Source organism: Salvelinus namaycush, chromosome 34 (genome assembly GCF_016432855.1).
Source record: "Salvelinus namaycush isolate Seneca chromosome 34, SaNama_1.0, whole genome shotgun sequence".
In the NCBI taxonomy this organism is placed as follows: domain Eukaryota; kingdom Metazoa; phylum Chordata; class Actinopteri; order Salmoniformes; family Salmonidae; genus Salvelinus; species Salvelinus namaycush.
This window is the reverse complement of record NC_052340.1, coordinates 12,786,833-12,809,910: the sequence shown is the minus strand read 5'-3', so window position 1 is coordinate 12,809,910 and position 23,078 is coordinate 12,786,833. Positions and strand designations below refer to the sequence as shown.

At 43.2% G+C, this 23,078-nt stretch overlaps 1 protein-coding gene across 2 annotated transcripts in view; it reads right to left on the bottom strand.

The window, feature by feature from the left end:
- Nucleotides 1-8,672: 8,672 nt before the first annotated feature.
- The window catches only part of LOC120028706 (protein yippee-like 2), a 30,005-nt gene continuing 15,599 nt past the window's right edge, over nt 8,673-23,078 (bottom strand). For both annotated transcript variants that reach the window (XM_038973933.1, XM_038973934.1), the window contains exons 3-5: nt 19,571-19,614; nt 19,147-19,255; nt 8,673-10,645 (exon numbers count right to left, since the gene is read on the bottom strand). In XM_038973933.1, coding sequence (XP_038829861.1) covers nt 10,556-10,645; nt 19,147-19,255; nt 19,571-19,614 — 243 coding nt within the window. In that variant the 3' untranslated portion in view covers nt 8,673-10,555. The remainder of the gene's footprint in view (nt 10,646-19,146; nt 19,256-19,570; nt 19,615-23,078) is intronic.

The following is a 23,078-nucleotide window of genomic DNA, read 5'->3' as shown; positions in this document are numbered from 1 at the left end:
CCAAAGCTTGTTTGTGTAGTTATTTTGCTCACTTCAATGAGGACTGGTCAAGCTGCTGCAATTTTTTCAAAGTCCTTGAAATGTTCATGAATATTTAATTAGTTCATGTTTAATTCATGAACCCTTAAGTGATTAGGAAAATGTATCATTCAAATGATTAAGTGAGAGACTCGTAGGCTATTTCCAGATAACCCGCCCCATTCCTCTCGTAGGATGCTATCTCATCATGTACTCTTTCTAAGGATTCTATGAGATGTAATGCGCTGGGGATAATTATTATGACCCTTTTAATCATTGTGATTGATACAGGAGCTGTAGGATGGATATCTGTCTCTGTACTGTTAGGTACTGTCTAGCGTGGATTAATGTCTAACATTTAATAGTTGTTTAAATGTAGGAAGATTACCAAAATTCCTTCTGTGTGAGTTGTACAGTAATACTGTTATATAAGTGTGATTAGTTGTGGCCGGAACATTGTGTTGTTCAATCTCAAGACAATGGGACTAAAGGTAGATGGCGCGAGAGGGGGTAGTAGTCATATTAACCCACTATTTACCAGTGTTGTGGAAAAATGTCTCCCTCTTCTCAATAATAAGGTTTCTACTATGTGAGGGAGCCCACAATACCACAAAACAATTACATTGTGTCAAACCATGTCTTTCATATCACTCAATCTATTCAGCACAGTATTGAATAGTAGTATTTACACAGTTCCATTCCTACCATTGTTACTGCTATACTGTAGTATACACAATAAGATTACGTCATGCCTGGACTGGAGAAAGAACATCACCTATTTCAATGTTCAGCTAGAGCCTTTGTGGAGAGTATTGATTTGATTTATTGCATGGAAAACAAAGTTGTGGTCCATTTAACTCTCTCCAATTGATCTGAGAGTAGACTAATGCACCAATATCCCGCTGTCTTTTCCACTCATTAAAGAAAGACCTGTTTACAAATACAGAGAGTCGTACCTGATTAAAGTCAATTCCTTGACGTCTGTATAGGACATTGCTGTCAACATCAATGCCCAAGTAAGTACACTGTTGGTAAAAGTTATGTACAGCCGTTTAGCTTTTGTCTTTTGCATTCTTTGAACACTGCTCCTTATTGTAACACAAGGCTTCTGTGGGGTTGCCTGTTATATAGAACAGGGAATCGTGTCTGCTGTATTCATTATGTTTCTGTCTGCAACATTCTGAACGTTTCACATCATGAAATAGACCCCAGTATCCAGCGTAATGATCAGTCTATCCTAATCTGATAGCCCTTCATTATAAACTCAGCAAAAAAATAAACGTCCTCTCACTGTCAACTGCGTTTATTTTCAGCGAACTTAACATGTGTAAATATTTGTATGAACATAAGATTCAACAACTGAGAGACAAACTGAACAAGTTCCACAGACATGTGACTAACATATCTGGAATCATGTGTACCTGAACAAAGGGGGGTCAAAATCAAAAGTAACAGTCAGTATCTGGTGTGGCCACCAGCTGCATTAAGTACTGCAGTGCATCTCCTCCTCATGGACTGCACAAGATTTGCCATTTCTTGCTGTGAGATGTTACCCCACTCACATTTCTGGAGGGAATGGCCCTAGCTCTCACCCGCCGATCCAACAGGTCCCAGATGTGCTCAATGGGATTGAGATCCTGGCTCTTCGCTGGACATGGCAGAACACTGACATTCCTGTCTTGCAGGAAATCACCCACAGAATGAGCAGTTTGGCTGGAGGCATTGTCATGCTGGAGGGTCATGTCAGGATGAGCCTGCAGGAAGGGTACCACATGAGGGAGGAGGATGTCTTCCCTGTAACGCACAGCGTTGAGATTGCCTGCAATGACTACATGCTCAGTCCGATGATGCTGTGACACACCGCCCCAGACCACGGCGGACCCTCCACCTCCAAATCGATCCCGCTCCAGAGTACAGACCTCGGTGTAATGCTCATTCCTTCGATGATAAACGCGAATCCGACCATCACCCCTGGTGAGACAAAGCCGCAACTCGTCAGTGAAGAGCATTTTTTGCCAGTCCTGTCTGGTCCAGCGACGGTGGGTTTGTGCCCATAGGCGACCTTGTGCCCATAGGTTGTTGCCGGTGATGTCTGGTGAGGACGTGTCTTTCAACAGGCCTACAAGCCCTCAGTCCAGCCTCTCTCAGCCTATTGCGGACAGTCTGAGCACTGATGAAGGGATTGTGCCTTCCTGGTGTAACTCCAGCAATTGTTGTTGCCATCCTGTACCTGTCCTGCAGGTGTGATGTTCGGATGTACCGATCCTGTGCAGGTGTTGATACACGTGGTCTGCCACTGTGAGGACGATCAGCTGTCCATCCTGTCTCCCTGTAGCGTTGTCTTAGGCATCTCACAGTATGGACATTGCAATTTATTGCCCTGGCCACATCAGCAGTCCTCATGCCTCCTTGCAGCATGCCTAAGGCACATTCACGCAGATGAGCAGGGACCCTGGGCATCTTTCTTTTGGTGTTTTTCGGAGTCAGTAGAAAAGCCTCTTTAGTGTCCTAAGTTTTCATAACTGTGACCTTAATTGCCTACCGTCTGTAAGCTGTTAGTGTCTTAACGACCGATCCACAGGTGCATGTTCATTCATTGTTTATGGTTCATTGAACAAGCATGGGAAATAGTGTTTAAACCCTTTACAATGAAGATCTGTGAAGTTATTTTGGATTTTTACGAATTATCTTTGAAAGACTTGTCCTGAAAAAGGGACGTTTCTTTTTTTGCTTTGTTTATTTTCTTGGTAGACTGCATGGCAAGGAAGTCCTACAGTATCTCAATCTGGATATCACTGCAATTCCATAGAACCCTCAGCCCCCTTCAGTCCTGGAGGGAAGACCTAATTCTACATGTGTATATGAGTCCCTTTCACACGCTCGCACATACAATCTAAAAAATATACATTTTCAAAGTGGAAATTGAGCGTGAATCAATCTGTATAATCTGAGATAAATGTGGAAGTTACAGCAAACTCTAATCTAGAGGGATTAGACCCTACATTAACTCCTGGGCCTGTTTTCAATCTGTCACACACACTTCTATACTGCATACACAGACAGCCGTACAGTACCAGTGAATCCCACCATTTGTTGCTAATCGAACACAACAGAGTTGTGTTCATTAGGGTACGTAACGGAAAGCATTTTTCAACAGAATGCAAAGGCAAACGTTTCTCATTTAGTCCCTCCCTGTTTCTGTCCATTTTCTCTGATTTGGTGCCAGGAGAGCATGCTGGTTTATTTATTTCAGTCTTCATTGTGAACAGGTGTCAGGCCCTACATGTTGTCCTCTCTCTGTGGGTGTTTCTGAGCAACTAGAGGTAAACATTCCTTCCCCCCTATGCTGTACTGTACTGTTGGCCTCAGCTATGGGTGATCTGTGTTGGGGTCTCTTCCTAACTGAGACCAGACCTGAGCACCCGGCGAAGACATCTGACCACACACACACACCACAGTGTCTGTATTCCTTTTCTTTCTTTTTTTACATTAACCAGAGTTTACCCAATGTATTAATTTATTTCCAATTGTTCATTATCAATGTCCTGTACAACAATGTGGAGGATGCTGTTTGCTCGGCTGTTGTTTGGCTGATTTGTGTTGTAGGCTTTTGCCGTGTTGTGTCCTCTCTAATCCATTACAAGCAGGGAGGGGAGGAGGGATTCCATGGCTCCAAGTGAGGCTGAGCTATTTTTAGTTCCCTGCGGTTGGTTGGGAGCTGAGCAGGCACTAGGCTCCATCAGGTCCCCTGGCAGAGAGCAGCCTCTCTCTCCCTATACTCCGATGACTGAGGTTCTCGTCATGAGGCCTGGACGGACCCCACCCCCACATCCCAAACAAACAACACATCCATTCAGACACACTACAGCCCCCCGGTTGCTCTCATCACAGATGTTAATCTTGACAGGGTTGTTTTTTTTATTCAGCTGAAGTAAACAAGGTCTGGGTCCTTTACATTGTCATTTTATTTATCGGATAGTGACTGTTGTTCTGATGCATAGTGCTTTGGATATAGGAGGGAAAACAATATATTCCACTGAGGGAAAACTGGACAATAACAGAACGATGCCCATAACAGCATGTGCAGAATCACAATATGAGATGGATTCTAACGAACCATCACATGCTAGGTCATTTATAGAATGCATGTGATCTGTTATCAGTCGGGTAGGTTTTTTTTTGACCACATGACCTGACCAGGAAAAAGTCTTGGGTCTACCCAGATCACAAGACTTTAGTGTGGAGTTGACCTTTTCATCTACTTGGAGCCAGGAGGAGCTATAGTCTTTGTGTGCCTTTACAGGGTTAAAGCTCTAAAAAGGAGCCCTTATTGTTAAGGACTCTTAATGTGAAGCCAGGCCATGTGAATGTAATCACTGTTCAATGTTTGTGTGAATAAGGGTGTCAGCCATAGGAACAATAAACTATGATCAAACCCAGCCTGCCTCACTGGAGGCCTTTGCTTACATTGTTTTCGCTTGCCTTGCACGTTGAACACCAGTCATTATGCTAACGCTAGTAAGCGTTAGAGGCAGTTTCGCAAGCTAACTTCCTTCATACTGGACACAGACATAGAAATGGTATTCACAAGTTCATCTGACTGGGGACGTAGATAAAGGGCATCAATGCCAAAATCCCGAAGTATCTCTTTAAGAGACTGATACAGACATGTGGTCACTGGACAATAAAATAAAGAGCTTTCCTTTTCTCGGTCTCTCCTCTAAGGGCTGTGGTTCTTGAAAGCAAACAAACAAAACGGCAAATGATACTGCTTTCTCAGGGGCGATGATGTTTCACCAACACAGACTGAGACAGAGTGCCTCCTGTTCATTGGACAGCTTTTAGAGGTTAGCCGAGTCCCCGGTGACCTTATGGTGAGATATCACACCAATATACCCTTAAACAGCTAGGAAAGCAGTGTTGCTGTTCCTTTTTATAAACTCCCAATAAAGAACATACATCTTTAAGAACAGGGGGAAAGTTCCCAGCTATAGTCACAGTTCACAGGCATAGGACCGTTTGAGTGTTGTTTCTCAATCTGTTCACAGAAAGATGATTTGACGCTTGTGGGTTTGTCATGAAGCCTTGTATGGCTAAAAGACACAAGCAAGGCCATGAATTAAGTAGGAGTGTAAACTGCATTCATTGTGTTCTCTTCTTTCCCTGCTATAGACAGTCAGTCTGTGTGGGTTGGTTGGTTTCTGTCCTCAGGCCGGGGCAGGGAAACAGTAGGAGCAGAGAAATGTCAAGAAGTGAGTCCTAACTCGCCCTCTGGGTCGGCCGAGGTCTGTTCATTAGAAAGCTGATGGGAGGATCGGGGGAGGTGATGATCACACAATGATATGAATGAACAAGTCCAATCATTCATTCAACCTCTTTAGGTGTGTGCATCCTCTTTCTGTAATCAGGTGGTACAGTATGTGTAGTAGGCAACACAGTACCTTCACGACGGCTCTGTGAGAGACGGTATGGCTCACATACTTTCATAACAGTTTTGGGGCAATAGTTGAATGCAGCCACAGGTTAAACTGAAGCACTTGGGAGAAGCAAATGCTTTCTTTCTTACTTTATTCGTAGTACAGAGTAACTGTTTCACAACGCCATATTCATGGCCCGTTGGTCTGAGGCTGGGAGTAAAGGCCAGGTCCAGACAGACAGACAGACGGTGCACGACACCAGCTCCTACCAATGTGCCACAGCTCCACAAAATAGAGCCTGTGCGGTTGCTAAGAGAACTGGCCAAATACACAGCAACATCTGCTGCAATGATCTAAGAGGGAGGTGGACTGTCCATGCAGCAGAGCCCCCTCTCAGCCTGGCACCAAGCATCCACTGGAAACCTCTCCACTTGGGAGAGGGGTTGAAGGGGAAGGAGAACGAGAACGAGCGAATGATAGGAAAGCGAGAGAGAGAGGCGAGGGAGAAGATAGTGAAAGAAGAAGAGGGAGACGGGAGGGAGGAAAAGCATAGGGATAGATAAGAGAGATGCAGAAAACAGACAAATTGCAGGTGTGACATCAGCCCACACACTCTCTCCTGAAATCTGTTTCCCTCCCAACGAAAACAGCATGGGTTTCGAGCTAAAATAATGATCACATTTGTTTTTGATGAGGCTAGAAGTGTTGATGTATAATCAGTCCTCAAGAGCTGCTATAGATAAGGTGAAGCTGCCATTTTGTTTTTCCACTATTTATATGTATGTACAGTGCTTTCGAAAATTATTCAGACCCCTTGACTTTTTCCACAGTTTGTTACAGCCATTCAAAAATGTATTAAATAAATGTTTTCCTCATCAATCTACACGCAATACCCGATAATGACAAAGCGAAAACAGGTTAGAAATTTTTGCATATGTATTACAAAAAAACAGATACCTTATTTCCATAAATATTCAGACCCTTTGATATGAGATTCGAATTTGAGCTCAGGTGCATCCTGTTTCCATTAATCATCCTTGAGATGTTTCTACAACTTGACTGGAATCCACCTGTGGTAAATTCAATTGATTGGACATGATTTGGAAAGGCACACATCTGTCTATATAAGGTCCCACAGTTGACAGTGCATGTCAGAGCAAAAACCAAGCCCTGATGTCAAAGGAATTGTCAATAGAGCTCAGAGACAGGATTGTGTTGAGGCACAGATCTGGGGAAGGTTATCAAAACATTTCTGCAGTATTTATTGAAGGTCCCTAAGAACACAGTGGTCTCCATCATTCTTACATGAAAGAAGAATGGAATCACCAAATTTAGAGCTGGCTGCCCAGCCAAACTGAGCAATCGGGGGAGAAGGGCCTTGGTCAGGGAGGTGACCAAGAACCTGATGGTCACTCTGACAGAGTTCCTCTGTGGAGATGGGAGAACCTTCCAGAAGGACAACCATCTCTGCAGCACTCCACCAATCAGGCTTTTATGGTAGAGTGGCCAGACGGAAGCCACTCCTCAGTAAAAGGCACATGACAGCCGGCTTGGAGTTTGCCAAAAGGCACCTAAACGATTCTCAGACAATGAGAAACAAAATTCTCCAAGATTGAACTCTTTGGCCTGAATGCCAAGCGTCACGTCTGGAGGAAACCTGGCACCATCCCTACAGTGAAGCATGGTGGTGGCAGCATCATTCTGTTGTGATGTTTTTCAGCGGCAGGGACTGGAAGACTTGTCAAGATCGAGGGAAAGATGAACGGAGCAAAGTACAGAGAGATCCTTGATGAAAACTTGCTCCAGAGCGCTCAGGACCTCAGACTGGGGTGACAGTTCACCTTCCAACAGGACAACGACCCTAAGCACACAGCCAAGACAACGCAGGAGTGGCTTCGGGACAAGTCTCTGAATGTCCTTGAGTAGCCCAGCCAGACTTGAACCCAGTCAAACATCTCTGGAGAGACCTGAAAATAGCCGTGCAGCGACACTCCCCATCCAACCTGATAGAGGATCTGCAGAGAAGAATGGGAGAAACTCCACAAATACTCAACTAACATCAAGGCGGTGGCCCGTTCCTGTAGGTTCATGCTCTACAACATCCGCAGAATACGACCCTGCCTCACACAGGAAGCGGCGCAGGTCCTAATCCAGGCACTTGTCATCTCCCGTCTGGATTACTGCAACTCGCTGTTGGCTGGGCTCCCTGCCTGTGCCATTAAACCCCTACAACTCATCCAGAACGCCGCAGCCCGTCTGGTGTTCAACCTTCCCAAGTTCTCTCACGTCACCCCGCTCCTCCGCTCTCTCCACTGGCTTCCAGTTGAAGCTCGCATCCGCTACAAGACCATGGTGCTTGCCTACGGAGCTGTGAGGGGAACGGCACCTCCGTACCTTCAGGCTCTGATCAGGCCCTACACCCAAACAAGGGCACTGCGTTCATCCACCTCTGGCCTGCTTGCCTCCCTACCTCTGAGGAAGTACAGTTCCCGCTCAGCCCAGTCAAAACTGTTCGCTGCTCTGGCACCCCAATGGTGGAACAAACTCCCTCACGACGCCAGGACAGCGGAGTCAATCACCACCTTCCGGAGACACCTGAAACCCCACCTCTTTAAGGAATAGAGGATAAAGTAATCCTTCTAACCCCCCCCCCCCCCTTAAAAGATTTAGATGCACTATTGTAAAGTGGCTGTTCCACTGGATATCATAAGGTGAATGCACCAATTTGTAAGTCGCTCTGGATAAGAGCGTCTGCTAAATGACTTAAATGTAAATGTAAATGTAATACAGGTGTGCCAAGCTTGTAGCGTCATACCCAAGAAGACTCGATGTTGTAGTCGCTGCCAAAGGTGCTTCAACAAAGTACTGAGTAAAGGGTCTGAATACTTATGTAAATGTGATATCAGTTTTATTTTATTTTATAAATTAGCAAAAATTAAAATTAAAATTAAAAAATGTTTTTGCCTTGTTATTATGGGGAATTGTGTGTAGATTGATGAGGGGGGAAAAAATAATGTAATCCATATTAGCATATGTATACAAGATGTAAGCTATTGCAAATGGCTGTATATATAGATCTCGTCTGTCTTCAGCCTACGTCACTATCATATTCTACTTCACTATCATATTCTACATCACTATCATATTCCGTTCTATACAGAAGAACATTGACCCTGATAATTGATACATTATGGTGTTGTATATCCAAGACCAACATAGCACACAGAACACATCCAATACAGGTACCAAGGTGATGCTTTAATTGACCAAGTTCCAATGATATTGTCACTCCTATCTCCTCCTTTACAAAAGACACTAAAATTGAAACATTTTCAAAGAGTAAAAAAGTAGTAAATATTGTTCAACCGACGAGGGATATACCAGAGAAAGCATGGCAAGAATCCAAATCATATTCATAATCATGACGATCATATATAAGAGACATTACATATTACTATTTACATTTAGTAACACAGAGATTGACATAAATTATAATATATGTATATTTTAAGATCTGTCATTTACAAAAATCATAATGCATTATATCACAGAAAGGCTATCCATAACAATTCTCAACCCCATGTTTTGCAACACTTTGACCCAAGCAAAAAAAATGTTTATTATTAAATTTATTGTAGATGGGTGTGTTCTTTGGTTGTGCTAGGGATTTCTACAGCCTCTGATTGGAATTCTGGAATGCCAGTCAGTTACCGTGGATACCAGGGAGATTAGTTTGATTAGTTGTGTTGCTTAGTTGGCTTCTGTTGAGAAAAATCCACACGTCTACTGTACAGCTTTGCTGTTCAGTGTTTTAAGTGAGGGCCAGGTAGTAAGTTAGAGTGTGTGTAACAATCTATGAACTGCTATGATCATCCCAGACTGAAAGAAAGCTTCAGAACGTCAAGCTTTCAGAACTTCATAAGAGCATCTCCTAAAGGCCTCCACATCCCAACTGCTTTCAGTTACCATACCAGGCCAAAACACTAGAACCAAATCTCCAAGCCTGTTCAAGTCAGAGTTTCAAAAGTCAAAGATGTTTAACTCTATAGTTCAAATTTAATCCAAAGTGGTGATGGTAGATGTATCTTAACTTACATCAGACACAACACATGAAGTATCCAAACATCACAAGACATGATTTCAGGCATCTACGGATGATGGAGAAAGCCAAGCACTGACTGATCAGATACTTCTCAGAGTTTAGACGTATCCTTGAATCCTTTCACACTCCCTATCATCCTGACTCTCACAACAAAAACTGCTGCCGGTAAGACCTGGAGTGGATCACACGGCTGTGCAACCAGCTGTACCTACAACCCCACAACCAGGGTGGAATAGAATCCAGAATCAGGACCTGCCCTCTCCCTGACTCGCCTCCCCTCAACCCTTCCCCCGCCCAGCCCCCACAGTCCTCAGTGCCAAACCTTAACACCAGGCCTCTTCACTGTCCCAGCTGGCACGGCCTTGGGTGGATCAGATCAGCTGGATTTGGGGATAATCATCTTAGGCCATCTCATTCACATACAGACGAGAGCTCCCATCAGCTGTTTAACCCAAGGCTACTGACCCTGCCAGGGCCTGGTCTCTCCTCACACTGCAGGTCAACCAGCCCTAACATAGATAGTAACACAACAACACTGGCTTTGGCCTGGCTCTCTATCTAAAGAGCTACCCATCAGGCTGGGATGTTGGTCTGGGACATGCATGGCTGTTTGTGTGTGTGTGTGTGTGTGTGTGTGTGTGTGTGTGTGTGTGTGTGTGTGTGTGTGTGTGTGTGTGTGTGTGTGTGTGTGTGTGTGTCTGCTTATGTGTGTATGTATGCACGTGTGTGTGTGTGTTTGCTTGCCATTGTGTGTCTGGTGGTGTCCATCCATCCCCAATGACATCCTCCTCCAGTCCAGACACACACAGAGCCCAGAGGGGCAGGCCAGGCTGCTACTACAGCCTCACACACACACTCCCCTACTACCTCCACCCTGGAGGCTGCTGGTGTGTCATCAGGAGGGGAGGACAGAGGTCCATGGTAAATCAAAGTCACACACTCACCCACACACTCACCTCCTTCCCTCCCATCCACCCCCATTCAACCCCAAACCGAGTCACGGATGACGCTTCGTCTTTCAGTCCCAGCCGTTGTCCTTGATCATGTGGGCCAGCTCGATGATGAACTTCCCCTCCTTGTACTTCTGACTGCTCTCAAAGGCATGCTCCTGTAGGGGAGTGTCAGGGTGTTGGAAGAGACAGAGGGAGGAGAAAGAGGAAGGGAGGGATAGGGGGAGGGAGGAGAAGGGAAAGGGGAGAGAGAAGGAGGGAAAGGGAAGAGAGAAGTAGGGAAAGGAGAGGGATAGAGGGAAAGGGGAGAGAGAATCAAATCAAATTTTATTGGTCACACACATGGTTAGCAGATGTTAATGCGAGTGTAGCGAAATGCTTGTGCTTCTAGCTCCTACAGTGCAGTAATATCTAACAAGTAATCTAACAATAACCAACAACTACCTAATACACACAAATCTAAAGGGGTGAATGAGAATATGTACATAAATATATGGATGAGCGATGGCCTAGGCATAGGCATAGGCAAGGTGCAATAGATGGTATAACTGTAGAAGGAGGGAAAGAGAGGGAGAGGAGAGAGAAGGGGGGAGTGATAGAGGGAAAGGGGATACAGAGAAAGGGGAAGGGGAGAGAGAGGGGGAGAGAGAAGGAGGAAGGGGAGAGAAGATTAGGCTTTTCCAGGAGGAGAGACTTCACACTCATTGCCATTGTACTCTGATTTCACCTCTGAACCACTTTATATAATGGAGCATTGCAGAAAGTGCTGTAGGCTACTGCAGATTACAAATGTAGTCAAATGTGTTTTACTGTACATCTCAATATCCTGTTTAGTCTTGCCTATTCAAGCAGAGAGAGGAGCTATCAGGTTACACGGTCTGGAAGTCTACTAGGTCAAGCGTCTGTGGAACTTGGATGGCGGTGTAGAAACAACCGTTTCAGAGATATTAATGGCCTTGTCCCGCTATCGTTATATCTGGGCAGCCGTGTGAGGCCCCCCCCACACACACACACACACACACACACACACACACACACACACACACACACACACACACACACACACACACAGGTCTGACGGGGGAAATGGCAGTGACAACCGGGCATAAAGCCATGCTGATAAACGGGACAGCTGGTATGTGGAGCGGCTGTGTGTTCCACATTGACTTGCTGCTAGAAATATCACCTTTACTAAGTACTGAACATGGAGGCACAATTATATTTCAGTGTTTCACTATATCATAGATATACAGTACCAGTCAAAAGTTTGAACACACCTACTCATTCAAGGGTTTTTCTTTATTTTTACTATTTTCTACATTGTAGAATAATAGCGAAAATATCAAAACTATGAAATAACACATATGGAATCATATAGTTACTAAAAAAGTGTTAAACAAATCAAAATATATTTTTGCACACTCTTGGCATTCTCTCAACCAGCTTCATGAGGTAGTCACCTGGAATGCATTTCAATTAACAGTTGTGCCTTGTTAAAAGTTAATTGTGGAATTTCTTTCCTTCTTAATGCATTTGAGCCAATCAGTTGTGTTGTGACAAGGTAAGGGTGGTATACAGGAGATAGCCCTATTTGGTAAAAGACCAAGTCCATATTATGGCAAGAACAACTCAAATAAGCAAAGAGAAACGACAGTCCATCATTACTTTAAGACATGAAGGTCAGTCAATCCGGAAAATGTCAAGAACTTTGAAAGTTTGAGTGCAGTTGCAAACACCATCAAGCGCTATGATGAATCTAGCTCTCATGAGACCGCCACAGGAAAGGAAGACCCAGAGTTACCTCTGCTGCAGAGGATAAGTTCATTATAGTTAACTGCACTTCAGATTGCAGCCCAAATAAATGCTTCAGAGTTCAAGTAACAGACACATCTCAACATCAACTGTTCAGAGGATACTGCGTGAATCAGGCCTTCATGGTCTAACTGCTGCAAAGAAACCACTACTGATATATACACTACATTATATATAGGCTACATTAGATATACACTACATTATATATAGGCTACATTAGATATACACACTACATTATATATAGGCTACATTATATATACACACTACATTATATATAGGCTACATTAGATATACACACTACATTATATATAGGCTATTTATATACACACTTCATTAGATATAGGCTACATTATATATACACTACATTAGATATAGGCTACATTATACAGTATATAGGCTACATTATATATATATATACACACACATACATTGGCTACATTATATATTGGCTACATTATACAGTATATAGGCTACATTATATTTAGGCTACATTATACTGTATATACTGTACATTATATATTGGCTACATAAACTACATTATATATTGGCTACATTATACTGTATATAAGCTACAATATATATAGGCTACATTACACTGTATATAGGCTACATTATATATTGGCTACATTATATATATGGTACATTATATTTAGTCAACATTATATATTGGCTAAAATATACAGTATATAGGCTACATTATACCGTATATAAGCTACATTATATATACAGGCTACATTATACTGTACATAGGCCACATATATACAGGCTACATTATATATAGGCTACAATATACATTATATATAGGCTACATTATATACAGGCTACACAATACCTAGCCTACATTATATATAGGCTATATTATACATGCACTAAAATAGCTCAAATTCCCACAATAAGTTGGGTGAATTTTGGCCCATTCCTCTTGACAGAGCTGGTGTAACTGAGTCAGGTTTGTAGGCCTCCTTGCTCGCACACGCTTTTTCAGTTCTGCCCACAAATGTTCTATTGGATGAGGTCAGGGCTTTGTGATGGCCACTCAAATACCTTGACTTTGATGTCCTTAAGCCATTTTCCACAACTTTGGAAGTATGCTTGGTGTCATTGTCCACTTGGAAGACCCATTTGCGACCAAGCTTTAACTTCCTGACTGATGTCTTGAGATGTTGCTTCAATATATCCACATAATTTTCCTTCCACATGATGCCATCTATTTTGTGAAGTGCACCAGCCCCTCCTGCAGGAAAGCACCCTCACAACATGATGCTGCCACCCCCGTGCTTCACGGTTGGGATGGTGTTCTTCGGCTTGCAAGCCTCCCCATTTTTCCTCCAAACATAACAATGGTCATTATGGCCAAACAGTTCTATTTTTGTTTCATCAGACCAGAGGACATTTCTCCAAAAAGTACAATATTTTTCCCCATGTGCAGTTGCAAACCGTAGTCTGGCTTTTTTATGGCGGTTTTGGAGCAGTGGCTTCTTCCTTGTTAAGCGGCCTTACAGGTTATGTCGATATAGGACTTGTTTTACTGTGGATATAGATACTTTTGTACCTGTTTCCTCCAGCATCTTCACAGGGTCTTTGCTGCTGTTCTGGGATTGATTTGCACTTTTCGCACCAAAGTATGTTCATCTCTAGGAGACAGAACGCATCTCCTTCCCGAGCGGTATGACGGCTGCGTGGTCCCATGGTGTTTATACTTGCGTTTGAACAGATGAACATGGTACCTTCAGGCGTTTGGAAATTTCACTCAAGGATGAACCAGACTTGTGGAGGGCTACAATTTTTGTTCTGAGGTCTTGGCTGATTTCTTTTGATTTTCCCATGATGTCAAGAAAAGAGGCACTCAGTTTGAAGGTAGGCCTTGAAATACATCCACAGGTACACCTCCAATTGACTCCAATGATGTCAATAAGCCTATCAGAAGCTCCTAAAGCCATGACATAATTTTCTGGAATTTTCCAAGCTGTTTAAAGGCATAGTCAACTTAATGTATGTAAACTTCTGACCCATTGGAATTGTGATACAGTGAATTATAAGTGAAATAATCTGTCTGTAAACAATTGTTGGAAAAATTACTTGTGTCATGCACAAAGTAGATGTCCTAACCGACTTGCCAAAACTATAGTTTGTTAACAAGAAATGTGTGGAGTGGTTGAAAAACTAGTTTTAATGACTCCAACCTAAGTGTATGTAAACTTCTGACTTCAACTCTATATAGGCTACATTATACAGTATATATGCTACATTATATATAGGCTACATTATACAGTATATAGGCTACATGATACATAGGCTACATTATACAGTATATAGGCCAGATTATATATTGGCTACATAATATATAGGCTAAATTATACAGTATATAGGCTACACTATATATAGGTTACATTATACAGTATATAGGCTACATGATACATAGGCTACATTATATATAGGCTTCATTATACAGTATATAGGCCAGATTATATATAGGCTACATTATACAGTATATAGGCTACATTATATATAGGCTACATTATACAGTATATAGGCTACATTATACAGTATATAGGCCAGATTATATATATAGGCTACATTATACAAAATATAGGCTACATTATATATAGGCTACATTATATATTGGCTACATTATATAGGCTACATTCTATATAGGCTACATTATACAGTATATAGGCCAGATTATATATAGGCTACATTATATATATAGGCTACATTATACAGTATATAGGCTACATTATATATAGGCTACATTATATATAGACTACATTATACAGTACATAGGCTACAACATACAGTATATTGACCAGATGATATATATATATATATATATATATATAGGCTACATTATATATAGGCTACATAATACAGTATATAGGCTACATTATGTATAGGCTACATTATACAGTATATAGGATACATTTTATATAGGCTAAATTATATATAGGGAACATTATACAGCATTAAGGTAACATTATATATAGGCTACATTATATAGTATATAGGCTACATTATATATAGGGTACATTATACAGTATATAGGCTACATTATATAAAGGCTACACTATACAGTATATAGGCTACATTATACAGTATATAGGCTACATTATATATGAGGTACATTATACAGTATATAGGCTAAATTGTATATAGGGTACATTATATATAGGCTACATTATACAGTATATAGGCTACATGATACATAGGCTACATTATATAAAGGCTTCATTATACAGTATATAGGCCAGATTATATATAGGCTACATTATATATAGGCTACATTATACTGTATATAGGCTACATTATATATAGGCTACATTATATATTGGCTACATTATACAGTATATAGGCTACATTATATATAGGGTACATTATACAGTATATAGGCTACATTATATAAAGGCTACACTATACAGTATATAGGCTACATTATACAGTATATAGGCTACATTATATATGGGGTACATTATACAGTATATAGGCTACATTATATATTGGCTACATTATACAGTATATAGGCTACATTATATATTGGCTACATTATACTGTACATAGGCTAGTTTATACATTTGCTACATTATGTATAGGCTACATTATACTTTATATAGGCTACATTATACAGTATATACTAGGGCGGCAGGTAGCCTAGTGGTTAGAGCGTTGGACTAGTAACCAAAAGATCGAATCACCGAACAAGGCAGTTAACCCCCTGAACAAGGCAATTAACCCACTGTTCCTAGCCCGTCATTGAAAATAAGAATTTGTTTTCAACTGACTTACTTAGTTAAATAAAGGTAAAATAAAATAAATACATATATAGGCTACATTATACTGTATATTGGCAAAATTATATATTGGCAACATTACTGTATATAGGCTACATTATACTGTATATAGGCTACATTATACTGTATATAGGCTACATTATATATAGGCTACATTATACTGTATATAGGCTACAGTATACTGTATATAGGCTACATTATATATAGGCTACATTACACAGTATATATAGGCAACATTATACAGTATATAGGCTACATTATACAATATATATAAAGGTTACATTATATATAGGCTACATTATATATAGGCTACATTATATATAGGCTACATTATACAGTATATAGGCTACATTATATATAGGCTACATTATACAGTATATAGGCCATTCCCCCCAGAAATGTCCAGGAACTTGCAGGTGCCTTGGTGGAAGAGTGAGGTAACATCTCACAGCAAGAACTGGCAAATCTGATGCAATCCATGAGGAGGAGATGCTCTGCAGTACTTAATGCAGCTGGTGGCCACACCAGATTCTGACTGTTACTTTTGATTTTGACCCCCCCTTTGTTCAGGGACACATTATTCAATTTCTGTTAGTCACATGTCTGTGGAACTTGTTCAGTTTATGTCTCAGTTGTTGAATCTTATGTTCATACAAATATTTACACAAATATTTTGTTAAGTTTGCTGAAAATAAACGCAGTTGACAGTGAGAGGACGTTTCTTTTTTTGCTGAGTTTATATAGGCTACATTATATATATATATATATATATATATATATATACACTGCTCAAAAAAATAAAGGGAACACTTAAACAACACAATGTAACTCCAAGTCAATCACACTTCTATGAAATCAAACTGTCCACTTAGGAAGCAACACTGATTGACAATAAATTTCACATGCTGTTGTGCAAATGGAATAGACAAAAGGTGGAAATTATAGGCAATTAGCAAGACACCCCCAAAAAAGGAGTGATTCTGCAGGTGGTGACCACAGACCACTTCTCAGTTCCTATGCTTCCTGGCTGATGTTTTGGTCACTTTTGAATGCTGGCGGTGCTCTCACTCTAGTGGTAGCATGTGACTTAGTCTACAACCCACACAAGTGGCTCAGGTAGTGCAGTTCATCCAGGATGGCACATCAATGCGAGCTGTGGCAAAAAGGTTTGCTGTGTCTGTCAGCGTAGTGTCCAGAGCATGGAGGCGCTACCAGGAGACAGGCCAGTACATCAGGAGACGTGGAGGAGGCCGTAGGAGGGCAACAACCCAGGACCGCTACCTCCGCCTTTGTGCAAGGAGGTGCACTGCCAGAGCCCTGCAAAATGACCTCCAGCAGGCCACAAATGTGCATGTGTCAGCATATGGTCTCACAAGGGGTCTGAGGATCTCATCTCGGTACCTAATGGCAGTCAGGCTACCTCTGGCGAGCACATAGAGGGCTGTGTGGCCCCACAAAGAAATGCCACCCCACACCATGACTGACCCACCGCCAAACCGGTCATGCTGGAGGATGTTGCAGGCAGCAGAACGTTCTCCACGGCGTCTCCAGACTCTGTCACGTCTGTCACATGTGCTCATGTGCTCAGTGTGAACAAGCTTTCATCTGTGAAGAGCACAGGGCGCCAGTGGCGAATTTGCCAATCTTGGTGTTCTCTGGCAAATGCCAAACGTCCTGCACGGTGCTGGGCTGTAAGCACAACCCCCACCTGTGGACGTCGGGCCCTCATACCACCCTCATGGAGTCTGTTTCTGACCGTTTGAGCAGACACATGCACATTTGTGGCCTGCTGGAGGTCATTTTGCAGGGCTCTGGCAGTGCACCTCCTGGCACAAAGGCGGAGGTAGCGGTCCTGCAGCTGGGTTGTTGCCCTCCTACGGCCTCCTCCACGTCTCCTGATGTACTGGCCTGTCTCCTGGTAGCGCCTCCATGCTCTGGACACTACGCTGACAGACACAGCAAACCTTTTTGCCACAGCTCGCATTGATGTGCCATCCTGGATGAACTGCACTACCTGAGCCACTTGTGTGGGTTGTAGACTCCGTCTCATGCTACCACTAGAGTGAGAGCACCGCCAGCATTCAAAAGTGACCAAAACATCAGCCAGGAAGCATAGGAACTGAGAAGTTGTCTGTGGTCACCACCTGCAGAACCATTCCTTTTTTGGGGGTGTCTTGCTAATTGCCTATAATTTCCACCTTTTGTCTATTCCATTTGCACAACAGCATGTGAAATTTATTGTCAATCAGTGTTGCTTCCTAATTGGACAGTTTGATTTCACAGAAGTGTGATTGACTTGGAGTTACATTGTGTTGTTTAAGTGTTCCCTTTATTTTTTTGAGCAGTGTATATATATATATATATATATATAGGCTACATTATATACAGGCTACATTATACAGTATATAGGCTACATTATTTATAGGGCCTACTTATTCTGTATACATAAAAACTGATCTTTTTTTGAATGGATTCTAACCCTTTGTCTAATTTGTGATTGGATAAGCAGTTGTTCTTGTTGCTGGTCAAACTGGTCTTGAATCACTACAGTTATCTCAGTGTGGACAGCCCAGCTCTGGTCCATCATGAATGACCACCATCTCTGAACTAGGAGAAGGGGGTCAAGTTTGGTTGGTTGAGTTCTTAGAAAATGTATAGGCCTACATCATGAGAAATATGCCCCTTAGATCAAGAATGGGACTGCAAGGAATCCCTATGAGTCAGCCTATGTACTGTAATGTTACACTGATGTTAGGAATGATGGGTCCAAAATAGTCTCATGGTCCAAAATTAAAACCAGAACTCATCCATGTCAATAAGATAACATGAAGAGTGTAGTAGGGCCTGCACACTCAATTGTTCCAAAACCTTTATTAGTTCAGTGTTTCAATCCTACAACGATATAATAAGGTAATAAAGGTATTACTAATGAAGGTAATAATGTGCCAATGCCTATCCTCTCTAACTCTAGATACAGTATCTGCCACTCTAGATACAGTATCTGCCATTGTTCTACACCCCCCCCCCCCCCCCCCCCGACATGTGCACACTCTTACACTCACATATTTCCAACCCAGAGTTGTCTTGCAGTTCTCACAGTAGATATCTGCCACAGCATGGAGCCCCGTGAGCAACACTCTCTCTTCCGCCGGCCCACACCCCACGTTCACCCTGAGAGAGAGAAAGAGAGAGAGAGAGAGAGAGAGAGAGAGAGAGAGAGAGAGAGAGAGAGAGAGAGAGAGAGAGAGAGAGAGAGATCATAAGCTGTTCAATTCGTAAAGGTTGCCTGTCTATACTGAGTCATAACACGCCCACTCACACACTAGATAATATTACCCAGAATGCACTTCATACTGAGCTAGATAGGGACCATGTTCATACAGTAGGAAGGAGCATCTTCATTTCATACTTATTGTGATTGTGCTCGCAGGCTAAGGACTGGATCATGGCTGTACTGTAACTACATGTAGACACAGTGATACTCACACTGAGTTGAACAGATAAGCTCTGCCTTGGCTCCCCTGGAAAGACTGCAGGAGAAGAAGATAAGTAGGTTAAAAAGGAGGAGTATCCTCAGCAGTCAGCATTAAAGCCACAATCTGGAGTTTTTGTTTCAGCTTCGCTGTCACGTTGTATAAATGATTGGAGACAGGAGCAGGAATACGTAATAGGGGGTTTTAATACTCCACGCCATGAAAAGGCACGGGGACGAAGCCCAAAACAAACACGTATACAAAAACACAGGGATGTAACCCAAACAAAAGAGCGAGGTAAAACCTCTAATACATACACGGGACAAGACCCGTAATAACAACACACGGGACGAGACCCGTAATAACGAGTACACAATACACGCAGCACGAAAGCCAAAACAACAAAACACATGTACTCACAAGACCAGCGGACATGGGAACAATAACCGATAAGACAATGGCGAACAGAGGGCACATATACAGTTGAAGTCAGAAGTTTACATACACCTTAGCCAAATACATTTCAACTCAGTTTTTCACAATTCCTGACGTTTAATCCAAGTAAAATTTCCCTGTCTTAGGTCAATTAGGATCACCACTTTATTTTACGAATGTGAAATGTCAGAATAATTGTAGAGAGAATGATTTATTTAAGCTTTTATTTCTTTCATCACATTCCCACAGGGTCAGAATGTAACGATCTTCGTCTGGAGAAAGAGAGGAGGACCAAAGCACAGCGTGGTAAGTGTTCATGATGAAACTTTAATAGAACAAACTGAACACTGAAATACAAAACAATAAATTGAACGAACGAAAACTGAAACAGTTCCGTGTGGAACACAGACACGGAAGACAACCACCCACGAAACCCAGGTGAAAAAAGGCTACCTAAGTATGATTCTCAATCAGAGACAACTAACGACACCTGCCTCTGATTGAGAATCATACCAGGCCAAACGAAAAAACCAACATAGAAACACAAACATAGATCACCCACCCAACTCACGCCCTGACCATACTAAAACAAAGAAATAACAAAAGAACTAAAGTCAGAACGTGACAGTACCCCCTCCCCCCAAGGTGCGGACTCTGGCCGCAAAACCTGAACCTATAGGGGAGGGTCTGGGTGGGCATCTGTCCGCGGTGGCGGCTCTGGCGCTGGAACATAGTCTTAGTCCGCTTCAGTTGTGTCTTTAGAGCGGCGACCCTCGCCGTCGACCTAGGACTGGCAACCTTACTAAAGGGCCCCACTGGACTGAGGAGCGCCTCTGGACTGAGGGGCAGCTCCGGACTGAGGGGCAGCTCCGGACTGAGGGGCAGCTCCGGACTGAGGGGCAGCTTCGGACTGAGGGGCAGCTCAGGACTGAGGGGCGGCTCAGGACTGAGGGGCGGCTCCGGACTGAAGGGCGGCTCCGGACTGAAGGGCGGCTCCGGACTGAAAGGCGGCTCCGGATTGAAGGGCGGCTCCGGACTGGCGGGCGGCTCTGGCAGCTCCTGACTGGCGGGCGGCTCTGGCAGCTCCTGACTGGCGGGCGGCTCTGGCAGCTCCTGACTGAGGGGCTGCTCCGGACAGACGGGCGGCTCAGGCGGCGCCGGACAGACGGGAGACTCTGGCGGCGCCGGACAGACGGGAGACTCTGGCGGCGCCGGACAGACGGGAGACTCTGGCGGCGCCGGACAGACGGGAGACTCTGGCGGCGCCGGACAGACGGGAGGCTCAGGCGGCGCCGGACAGACGGGAGGCTCAGGCGGCGCCGGACAGACGGGAGACTCTGACGGGAGACTCTGGCGCCTTCCACAATAAGTTGGGTGAATTTTGGCCCATTCCTCCTGACAGAGCTGGTGTAGTCAGGTTTGTAGGCCTCCTTGCTCACACACACTTTTTCAGTTCTGCCCACAAATGTTCTATAGGATTGAGGTCAGGGCCTTGTGATGGCCACTCCAATACCTTGACTTTGTTGTCCTTAAGCCATTTTGCCACAACTTTGGAAGTATGCTTCGGGTCATTGTCCATTTGGAAGACCCATTTGCGACCAAGCTTTAACTTCCTGACTGATGTTTTGAGATGTTGCTTCAATATATCCACATCATTTTCCTTCCACATGATGCCATCTATTTTGTGAAGTGCACCAGTCCCTCCTGCAGCAAAGCACCCCCACAACATGATGCTGCCACCCCCGTGCTTCACGGTTGGGATGGTGTTCTTCGGCTTGCAAGCCTCCCCATTTTTCCTCCAAACATAACAATGGTCATTATGGCCAAACAGTTCTATTTTTGTTTCATCAGACCAGAGGACATTTCTCCAAAAAGTACAATCTTTGTCCCCATGTGCAGTTGCAAACCGTAGTCTGGCTATTTTATGGCGGTTTTGGAGCAGTGGCTTCTTCCTTGCTGAGCGGCCTTTCAGGTTATGTCGATATAGGACTTGTTTTACTGTGGATATAGATACAGTGGGGCAAAAAAGTATTTAGTCAGCCACCAATTGTGCAAGTTCTCCCACTTAAAAAGATGAGAGAGGCCTGTAATTTTCATCATAGGTACACCTCAACTATGACAGACAAAATGAGAAAAAAAATCCAGAAAATCACATTGTAGGAATTGTAATGAATTTATTTTCAAATTATGGTGGAAAATAAGTATTTGGTCACCTACAAACAAGCAAGATTTCTGGCTCTCACAGACCTGTAACTTCTTCTTTAAGAGGCTCCTCTGTCCTCCACTCGTTACCTGTATTAAGGGCACCTGTTTGAACTTGTTATCAGTATAAAAGACACCTGTCCACAACCTCAAACAGTCACACTCCAAACTCCACTATGGCCAAGACCAAAGAGCTGTCAAAGGACACCAGAAACAAAATTGTAGACCTGCACCAGGCTGGGAAGACTGAATCTGCGATAGGTAAGCAGCTTGGTTTGAAGAAATCAACTGTGGGAGCAATTATTAGGAAATGGAAGACATACAAGACCACTGATAATCTCCCTCGATCTGGGGCTCCACGCAAGATCTCACCCCGTGGGGTCAAAATGATCACAAGAACGGTGAGCAAAAATCCCAGAACCACACGGGGGGACCTAGTGAATGACCTGCAGAGAGCTGGGACCAAAGTAACAAAGCCTACCATCAGTAACACACTACGCCGCCAGGGACTCAAATCCTGCAGTGCCAGACGTGTCCCCCTGCTTAAGCCAGTACATGTCCAGGCCCGTCTGAAGTTTGCTAGAGAGCATTTGGATGATCCAGAAGAAGATTGGGAGAATGTCATATGGTCAGATGAAACCAAAATATAACTTTTTGGTAAAAACTAAACTCGTCGTGTTTGGAGGACAAAGAATGCTGAGTTGCATCCAAAGAACACCATACCTACTGTGAAGCATGGGGGTGGAAACATCATGCTTTGGGGCTGTTTGTCTGCAAAGGGACCAGGACGACTGATCCGTGTAAAGGACAGAATGAATGGGGCCATGTATCGTGAGATTTTGAGTGAAAACCTCCTTCCATCAGCAAGGGCATTGAAGATGAAA